Source organism: Sinocyclocheilus rhinocerous, unplaced genomic scaffold (genome assembly GCF_001515625.1).
Source record: "Sinocyclocheilus rhinocerous isolate Xijiao unplaced genomic scaffold, SAMN03320098_v1.1 scaffold1285, whole genome shotgun sequence".
Taxonomy (NCBI): Eukaryota; Metazoa; Chordata; class Actinopteri; order Cypriniformes; family Cyprinidae; genus Sinocyclocheilus; species Sinocyclocheilus rhinocerous.
Genome location: NW_015645559.1, coordinates 375,872 through 386,464, shown reverse-complemented (window position 1 = coordinate 386,464; position 10,593 = coordinate 375,872). Strand labels below are relative to the sequence as shown.

Genomic DNA, 10,593 nt, shown 5'->3' with positions numbered 1-10,593 from the left:
AATACAAATTAAATACAAATTATAATAATATTACATATTTAATCATATTGACTACATTTACGTGCTTTACTCTCATTTAATACAACGGATTAATAAAATATAGTATTCACTGCAATACGATGTATGTGTGATAAACGGCTTTTGGTGTGTTTGTAATGGTTTTATAATGATATTTATAAGAACTTTTTATAGGAAAAGCACTTGGATACAGTGAAAAATGAAAGCAATCCTACTACTATTATGTCAGATGAGAGAGAGAGAGAGAGAGAGAGAGAGAGTGTGCTTATCAAGTCATGTATCATACAAAGTCAATAGTATAATTATAGATGTAATTACAGATATTAATAACAGATGTAATTACATGTAGGATTTTTCAAAAAAAGTATAAATAAGTAAAATGCAAAGTAGTTAGTTAAAGACTATACCAAATATTTAAATTAAGTACAATATAAATATAATATACAATAATCATGATAGTAATTATATTGAATACACACTTTCTATTTAAGAAATGATAAAGCTTTATAGATCAAGATTGAAGAACACATAATACTCCAGAATTCTCAGTATGTAACTGTATGTGTGTGCGTGTGTGTGTGTGTGTGTGTGTGTGTGGTTTGATTCAGCAGGTACAAGGTGAGTCACGCTCAGTGTTTAAGCTCCTGACGGGAGAGGCGAACAGGAGCAGGTGGTTGTGTACAGGGGGTCTGAGAGATTTACCCTTCACCTTCATTTAAATTTTAGCAGCAAATACAACACTAAACGGGATCAGAGAGAGAGGAACGGACAAAGAGAGGAAGAGAAAGACCCCTCAATCACAGTTCAGCTGATGGATGCTCTGTAAAACAGTGCTCAGCTATTAAAACGTCCATTTCGGTGATGTATATTTGAAAAGTGTCTCTAAGAGGCGGAGTGCATCTGCTATGTAATGCGTGATTAGATATATTCTGACAGTCAGTCACAATGACATGAACTCTGTTTAGGCAAAAGATACAGGGAATATAAAAATAAGCCCATCTTTGTGAGTTTTAAGGCTCTGTGTGACTCCAGGAATACAGTTCTGCCCTAAAACTGTCCAGTACCTTTTACCATGTCAAATACTATACAGAACTTCTCTGTTAAGAAGAAAGTGTTTTAAAAGAACTGTTCTTTAACACTAGAATGATAAATCCCACTGCAGAGATGGCTGCGGTTTTCTGAGAGACTAATACCAAAGTAGTTATTATGATTGTGATATACAAAGGATTTCATTAAAGGCTCCTGCTATAGTTGATTGCATTAATGTTGATATAACTATATCCCATTAGGTGATTGAATTACAAAGCCCTGTAAATTGACCCAGAAGACTGTATGTCTCTGTTGGATCGTTCCAGATCTAATTTACTAAAATCTCTTTTTGGCACTGCTGCAGGTGTCACTCTGAGGAGCTCTGCTGCCATCAGTGTCGTCCTTGACAGGGAAGAAAGGTCATCATCCAGGTGACCAGTCACCATTAACCAAAACCTGCTATATGATTCTAGGAGGTTATATGGAGTCCGTTTCACATCAAGCATCTAATCAAAAATGTATTTATTAGAAATACATGCCAAGGGAAGCATTATTTCTAATACTTAAAGGAATAGTTCACCCAAAAATTAAATCTGATGAGAATGTACTCACCCTCAAGCCATCCAAAATGTAATTTGTTTGTTCATCAGAAAAGAGAAATGTAGCATTACATCACTTGCTCGCCAATGGATCTCTGCAGTGAATGGGTGCCGTCAGAATGAGAGTCCAAACTGCTGATAAAAACATTATGGTATATATGGTATATTATTAACGGTTTGAAGTTAAATGTGTAAATAATAGATTTATTACAAACACACAGCTTTTTACTTCATGTTGATTACTTGTGGAGTATTGTGATGTATTAATCAGCTGTTTGGACTCTCATTCTGACGGCACCCATTCACTGCAGAGGATCCACTGGTGAGCATGTGATGTATTGGTAAGTTACTAGAAACCTGTTCTGATGAAGAAAAAACTCATCTACATCTTGGACGGCCTGATGGTGAGTACATTTTCAGGCAATTAAAATTTTTGGTTGAAATGTATATGCATTTCTTATGCACAAATGTTATTGAAAAGTATGCCTCATATTATAAAATGTCAATCGCACAGGTTACGCAGTGAAGAGTATATTTCTGTTTGTCCTTGTGTGTCGACCAGTGATCGCTGCTGTCTCTGTGTGTTTCTGCCCCCCCCCCCCGAGCATTTTTTCCCTTCTCTCTGTCTGTCTGCACAGATATTTATGAGTCAGGATAAGGGAGGGCTAAGAGAGCTCATAACTCATGCTCAGATGCATCACGGCTTCCCGCTCTCTGTTTTCATCCTCTCATCCATCTCTACACTCCACTCTTTCTGTCTCTGCACGGGTATCTTTCCTTATTACATCAAGATCGTTCCCTCCTTCATCACCACTTGACATTCTTTCTTACTGTTCTGCATTCTGTTGCCAACTCTCCATGTTTTCCCTCCTTCTCTCTCTCTCTCTCTCTCTCGTTGCTGATCAGTATTCTGTGAGCAGTGTGTACAGCAGTAAGTGCTGTTTAGTATGTTGCCAGCCACCCATCACTCAAAAACAGACAAGTGCAGTCATTGGTTGGATGAAGGCCAAGAAACTCAGATAAGTCAGCTCAGGTAAACGAGTCAAGTTAAAGACCACAATAAATGTCTGTCAGCTTTGAGACCATCCATAAGCTAGGGTATTTAGAAATGTGGATTTAAAACAGACCAAAAATATTGATAATCTTTTTCGCAAAGGAACATACAAATAATTTCTGTCCAAAAATGATCTCTATGTAGAAATTGAGAATTACCATCCTGCCTCTGATTAGCCAAAGCAAATAATACATTTAAAATATTAAATATTAAAAAAGTGACAAACCTTTTGATATAACCCACCCCGACGTCCTGTTTCAACAGGAAATATGTCAACACAGGACTTTATCAAGCCATTTCATGGGGTCTTAAAACCATGATTATGAGTTCAGATTTAAAAAAGAAAAGAAGATTAAAAAACACACCAAGAGAAGAAACCGACCCACAAAATTAAGGAAATAATCACAAGGAAACTGATTTCACACTAAGACATGCAAATAAACTTGCAGAAAAGTGTTTTTAAAGATTAACTTAGAATTAGATGATGCCAAAAATAATCTAAATGTGAAAAATGTAATAAATTAGCATGAACAATTAAATATCCAATATCAGCTGATAACTATATATATAATAATTTTTGTGCATTCAGTTCTGAGAAAAACGCAGTCTTGCTGACTCCTCACAAGACAGTACTAGGATACTTTCGTAGATGGTGAGGAAACGTGCTTAAACAGATGTCCAGAAATAGCCAGTGACAGATTTACCACTAGTGCGATATACTTAAAGTCAATGACTTTCACTAGTGCCTTCTTTTTTCACACATAACACACACAGTTTTCTTCGCTCTCAGGCCTCCTGCCTCTCAAGAGATGGACACAGATGCTGTTGCAAGCTGTTTTCCTCTCACCTACAGGAACCTGCCCTTCCCTCCTCCATCACAACAAAATCTCACTTCTGCCACGCAGTAAACCAGGGATATAATAATTGCTGTGTTTTGCATCCACAGGTCAAGCAGAATCCTCTATGTTCTGCTGCGAGGATACATGGGCTATTTGTCTTCCAGTGCACATTGACAATGACATGTGCTTAAATGCAATATTTACATTGCATTTTATTTCAGCTTTATTTCAATTACCAAAAAATGCTTTTAATAGTTTTAGTTTTAGTTAACTATAATAACTCTGTTTTCAACCAGACTTTTGTCAACTGGCCAGCCTGGGAGACCAGATAAACTAGCTTAAACCAGCTCAGACCACCTTAGACTGGTTTAAACTGTTTTTTAGGAAGGTATGGTCTCTTTAGAAATTTAAATAGATGTCAGAAGCTGTTTCAAGGACAATCAAAACATCAGATTTGAGAAGGGTAGGTTTATAAGGTTTGTAGGCTAGTACCTTCTCACATACATTTAATTTTTTATTTATTATAAGCAACAGTGTATGTTCAATTACATAAAGCTGATCCAACAAATACAAATTAGCGCAAATACAAAGAATATTATCTGAAATGAACTAATTATGCTATTTTAGGCACAAATGAGAATGCAAATGTAGCCATTATATGCAGCTCAGAGGACATACATGAATCAAGTTATTTACAGTTTGAGAGATGCTGGGGATGAAGAAGATTGTTGTTTTATCTCTTTAATTATGCACTATTTCTACTTCCCACGTGATGAGACATTAACACGTTATTAAGGACAGATTTTGATACTGATTGTATATTCTTAGATAAAGCTGAAATGCACTTACCGAGACGCTGGAAAGCCTCAGAAGCTGCATGCCGGAGGTTCTGCATGCTGTCTGCTTCTTCTGATGGATCTTGATGGAACTAGTGTTGTTATGACAGGAGGCTCTCACTGTGACCTAGACATTTTGAATGTGGTACTGGACATCATCGCTGCCCCTTTATCCAGCATGTCATTCTCCTGCTTCAGCACCCACGCTGACACAAGTTCCCTTCTCTGTCCTCCTACGATTACTCTGAGCTCTCCTCCTGTCTCTCTGTACCACTCTCTCTCTTTCTGTTGCTCTCCTGCCTCCTGCAGCTGCCACTGCCGCTTGTGTGGTCGCAGGCCAATCAGAATTCTTCTGCAAACCACCATCCAATTGGCTGAAAAATAAAGAGAGGCAATGGTTTGCTGGTTTGTTGTGAAAGCCTGGTGCATCTAAAACACCCAGAGGATGTAAGTGTGTGTGCCTCAGTATGTGTGAAAACAAATGGTAGCTTAAAATTCCACTCCTCTCTCTCTAAAAAAAGAGGAACAAATTAATTAATAAATCGGGTTTCTGACTGATGGTACATTTTAACCATAGCAAAACAAGGTAACACGTTATTTTAAGGTGTCCTTGTTACACGTTACATGCACTTACCATTATAATAATAATTAATTATGCGTAATTACATGCAAGTAACTTTAAGCCAAACCCTAATCCTAACCCTAACCATATAGTAAGTACATGTAGTTAATTAATATTACTCAGTATTTAAATAGCCTATATAATTACACTGTAACAAGGACACCTTAAAATAAAGTGTAACCCAAAACAAATAGACCAATATACTATATATAGCAAATCTCAACTGCTTTATTGTTTATATCGTCGCAAAGTGTAAACTAGCCTATATAGTCGCCTAGTGATATATTTAAAGTTGAATTTGTTTGTTTTTTAAAGTTGAAATGTATTAGTTGAATACATTTGACTTTATTCGCATATAAAACAAATCTCATAAAAAGTATTCGTACTACTGTATAAACTTTAATTATAAAATTATGTTATATAGCCTATATAATAAATCCTAATTAACTGTTAGGATATTTAGAAGAATAATCATGATCGCAGAATAAATCCTGACAGGGTGAAATGCTGATTTTTAATAATTTTACTTGTAATTTAGCTTACTGCGTTCGCTAAGAAAATAGCCTAACGTTACATAGATAGACAACAATTGCTCTATCGACACGACAACGGCAAGGGCAGCATTTAAGTTACTATCATTAATCTGCAATTCAATTTACAGTTTATATGGACTAGTAAACTAGAACATATTTAGCTTACCAGCTCAACATTTCTGTCAACCAACTCATCTCTACCAGCCCTAGTAGAAAAAGCGAAAGCGTAAATACTCTTTCGTGTTTGTCCCTCCTGATTCTCCGTCCGTTGAAGCGCTCACAACAGCACCACAACAACACATCCGATTATTTATCATCGTCATAATCATCACGAGCTTCGCTCTGCTGTATGTCTGCTCTCCTCACTGCCTTATTTTACATTTCTGATCAGGTGTTTCAAAAGCTGACAAGATATATTAGGCCAAGAGTCATCCGCTTTCTGTCTGTCTGAGATCTTTAATCTGACATATCGAGGTAAGAATGAACGAAGCACCATATTTATTAGCTTGAGTGATATTAAAGCAGAGAATAGAATGAAAATTTGAAATATTCTACCGACTTTACCGTGGTATTTTTCATTCATCAGTTATTTAACATGATCCCCACCTGTCGACGTGGATGTAATTCTAAATTTGATGTGTTTTAATCTCATCAGACGTGTAGTTTCATATTATTAGATCGCTAATGTAATCAATCAGAATATTGTATCTGATACGTGAATCATAATGTTTTTTCCTTTTGCTTAAATGCATGTCATTTATTTATGACCAACGAAACCTGCTTGACAGCTTGTATTTTAATTAACAACTCAGGAAAGGAGTTGTTAATATGCATTTTGGAAATTTATTAGACAGTATTCCAGATCTGTTGTTTATTAGTTCAGCTGATGATTTCATTACAGCTCTGCATCACCTTTGGCCCTGATCAGTGTGTGTACATGTGTGTTTACACTGTCAGTCTTTGTCAGGACTCTTTGCTTGACACAAATTCTGGACTCGAAAACATTTCATTTTCTTATTTTACAACTAAAAAGAAATGTAGCCCAGGTACAGAAATGCTCAGAATTACCTCACTCACTTCATGACTAGTTCTATGAAGTATTGTCTCATGAAAATTAGCTTAAACGTACGAGTCATTGTTGAACCCTTAGTTGTCATTCAAAATCTGAAATCATGCATCACCTGTTCCCTCACAGGACAATCATCCACAGTGACAAGCGCAACAGCTGTGATATGGGGAACGTTTAGAGATGGAGAAGCAGATAAGGTGAGTGTGTTCAAAGACAGGCTGTCAGCAATGTTGAACAATGCAGCATTTGTACATTTCTTGGGTTTTTTTGTCGCATGACTTTTCTAAGAGTGTATTCATCCCTGTGTTTGTAGTTGTGGTGAGGAGGACGGTTCTGGAGAGAGGGGACTTCTCCACACCTGGAGGGGATATTCTTACAGCACCACACCAGAGAGGGTGCTGCTCTCCCGGCCGGTGCTCCAGGCTGCCCTGGGAGCTAGACATGGCGTTCTGCTAGTAGAGGGTAATACATTTATTATTCACACATGCAAATTTGGCTGGGCAACTCTGTAGAAGCAAAAAAAAAACTAGTATTCGATGAGCCCTTTGTTAACAGGTTAAAGTCAACATCAAAGTGGATGCTATTTACATGGTCTTATTGTGCTTAAGTTATTGGTTGCAAAGAAAAAAATGTTTTTCTTTGTGATCTTTCATCAAAATGTAATAACATGATCTGCCTTTGAAATGCCTTGCCAAGCTGACATCATCAGCTGTGATAAGTCTTAGAAAAGTAGCACAGTGATTTAAGAGGATAGATCACCCCCATAAATAAATACTCATCGATTACTCACTCTCATGTCATTCCAAAACCTGTTTAACTTTAAATGACATTTTACGTTTGCAATTTATTTTTAGGCAAACTATCCTAAAATTAAAAAAAATTGAGATGGGATCATTAACATTTGGATACATGGAAGTGCTCTCAAGGGTGAATGTGACCCGGCACCCTACACAACATGATCAAAAAAAAGTTTTTATTTTGTGTTGTTGGATATGTGTTTCATGAGAAAACTGCTGAAAATGTTTCATGTTCACAGTGATTTTCATACTTTTTGACTCTTAAGACTGCCTCCATATAGGCTAAAGGCCGTTCACAACAAGAATGGTAACTATAACTAAAGTTTTAATAATTGTTCTAATTCTGTGAGATATGCAAGTCAACAACACAACTAATAATGATAACTACACAGATGCAGTGTTTCAGAATGCTTATTTTTAGTTGATGAATGCTAAAAATGTTGACAGCCAATCAGAATCCACCTGACTTTAAAACACGCAAGCATTTAAGATGATAGATGACAAAACTACTGCATATGCTCGTAATAAACAAATCTATGTGACCAACTTAAACCCAGTGATGGATTACTGTTGAAATGATAGGACTTCATCTGCAGAAATGTTGTTCCAAGAAGATATTGTTGAATAAAGTTTCTTTGCGCACAAAACGTATTCTCGTAGCTTCATAACATAACGGACGAACCACTGATGTCACATGGACTATTTTAACGAATGTCCTTGCTACCTTTCTGGGCCTTGAACGTGTCAGTTGCTTTGCTGTCTATGCAGGGTTAGAAAGCACTCGGATTTCATCAAAAATATCTTCATTTGTGTTCCAAAGATGAACAAAGGACTTAAGGGTTTGGAATGAGATGAGGGTGAGTAATTAATGATAGAATTTTCATCTTTGGGTGAACTATCCCTTCAAGGTATTTCTGCTGCAAGTATGACAAAGCAGCTTGTTTTAAAACTTTTTTTATGAACAGAAACTTGGAGATTAGAAATATATAATTAACTAACTAAGTGCAAGAATTGTACATTCTTGAATAAAAACAATCATTTTTGAGAGGGGAAAAAGAAATATGATTTCAGTATACATCTTGATTTTGCATTGATTAAGTTATATTATTTTAATATAATTAATTGAAATAATTAAGTCATCCCGTGGCCCACTTGGGAGTGCACTAATCTCCCCTAGTTGGCACGGGCCCCTTGGTGGAAAACCATTGCTTTAAACAGAAGGTTGTGAAAAGACTATTGACTATTGTATCTTATACATTTTTCATTATTATTGCAATCCAGAAATGTCACAATTTATATACTATATTTAGGGGGACAAGTCTATAGCTTTGGCGAGCTGCCGTGGAAACAGAACCAAACATCATCAGTAGTGACTGAGCCTGTTTTGGAGGCGGTTCTTAGCGAACAACGTGTTGTTTTTGTGGCTGCTGGCTCCGCCCACAGTGGAGTCGTGACAGAAGATGGAGGAGTGCACATGTGGGGAGAAAATACTCACGGCCAGTGTGGCCTATCAGGACTCTCGGTTATCCCTAACCCCACCCCTGTGGGTGTGCTCAACTCGGTGGCCACACCCCCTCCGACGGTGACGATCCTGGAGGTGGCGTGTGGGGATCAGCACACTCTGGCTCTTTCAGCCAAGCATGAAGTCTGGGCTTGGGGAAGCGGGTGCCAGCTGGGCCTGAACACTTCAACGTTTCCTGTCTGGAAGCCCCAAAAGGTAGAGCACCTTGCTGGAAGGCATGTGTTGCAGGTGGCCTGTGGAGCTGCTCACAGCCTGGTTCTGGTGCGCTGTCTTCCCCCTCCACAAGAGCCTCGGAAACAAGACAAGTGCGGTCAGTGCCATCAGCTGCTGTACACTATGACAGACAAAGAGGACCACGTTATTATCTCTGACGGCCATCACTGTCTACTAGGTGTTGAGCTAGACAGCGGTGAGGTTAAGTCTGCATTAGAGGGCAGCCCAGATCAGAGCTCTCCTACAGAACCTGGCCCATCCATGCCAGCTCAGATCCCAAAATCACCCACCTCCAGCACCAACCCTGAATTTGCTCCTCCTCCTGAGAGCACACCTGCCTCTGAACCCCAAAATCAGGTTCCTGCATCTAGCCAAGAACCTGTAGAACCAGCCATAGAATACTCGGCAGAGCCTGAAGCTCCAGTCACAAATGAAGAGGTTTGTGTCGAAGCCTCAGAAACCAACACCTCTGAGCCGGACAGCTGTAGAGCCACAGGGGGGAAGTCCTTCCCATATCCCGATGAGCAGGCAGTGAAGGCCTATCTTAAGAGACTTTCTGATCATGCCCTGGCAGAGCACACCACCAAGACTCCAAGCACGCTTCATTCTGCTCAGGTTAGTCTTAAACACAATGTCCAGCAAGCATTAAGCTGATATATGAACACCAGTTTTGTTGGATTTATATACACGAATTGTAACTTTTCTATATATTTAATTGTAACTTTTTCACTTTATAAAATAGTGCAATCATTTTGAGAAAATGCATTTGGAATTAAACCTGTAACAGTATTACAATTCTGGCTGATAATTAATTTCATGTTATGGCCAATAACTGATAAAAGACCAATATTAAAATGCAATACTATTGAGTCTAAATATATTAATAATAAAACACCAAAAACTAAGATCAGCAATCATTTGATCAAAAATACAGTAAAAAGTGTAATATTGTGAAATATTATTTATTACAATTTCAAAGAACATTTTAATATATTTTGTAATTTATTGTAATGTATTTGTGATTTATTCCAAAGCTAATTTTTTCAGCAGTTATTACTCCATTTTTCAGTGTCACGTGATCCTTCAGACAGCATTCTAATATGCTGTTTTGGTTCTGAAAAACATTTCTTCTAATATTATTACTGTCCCAGTTAAAAAATGCTTGTGATGCTTAATATTTTTGAAAAACAATTATACATTTTTTCAGTATTCCTTAATGAATAGAAAGATCAAAACAACAGGTTTTGTAACATTATAAACACCTTTACTCTCATTAGGAATCAATTTAATGCATTTTTGCCTTAAAAAAAATAAAAATCTTCCTGACCCCAAACACTGAACGGCAGTGTATGCTATGATGCCTAAATTCAGTCGGAGCGTTTACAGGACTAAATTGAGTTTTTTTTTTTAGTATTTTTAATTTATTTAGATAAAATATTTAATGCATCTTCACAGAATAAAG

The 10,593-nt window shown here is 37.4% G+C and overlaps 2 protein-coding genes across 5 annotated transcripts in view; one reads left to right on the top strand and one right to left on the bottom strand.

The window, feature by feature from the left end:
* Positions 1-4,636, bottom strand: part of LOC107706659 (cyclin-dependent kinase 15) — an 18,175-nt gene extending 13,539 nt beyond the window's left edge. The window contains exon 1 of the mRNA XM_016510443.1: positions 4,389-4,636. Within this exon, the coding sequence (XP_016365929.1) occupies positions 4,389-4,434 (46 nt within the window). The 5' untranslated portion in view covers positions 4,435-4,636. The remainder of the gene's footprint in view (positions 1-4,388) is intronic.
* A 1,170-nt stretch (positions 4,637-5,806) lies between these two features.
* Positions 5,807-10,593, top strand: part of LOC107706657 (alsin-like) — a 28,861-nt gene continuing 24,074 nt past the window's right edge. For all 4 annotated transcript variants that reach the window (XM_016510439.1, XM_016510438.1, XM_016510437.1 and 1 more), the window contains exons 1-4: positions 5,807-6,004; positions 6,726-6,796; positions 6,913-7,061; positions 8,707-9,746. In XM_016510439.1, coding sequence (XP_016365925.1) covers positions 6,780-6,796; positions 6,913-7,061; positions 8,707-9,746 — 1,206 coding nt within the window. In that variant the 5' untranslated portion in view covers positions 5,807-6,004; positions 6,726-6,779. The remainder of the gene's footprint in view (positions 6,005-6,725; positions 6,797-6,912; positions 7,062-8,706; positions 9,747-10,593) is intronic.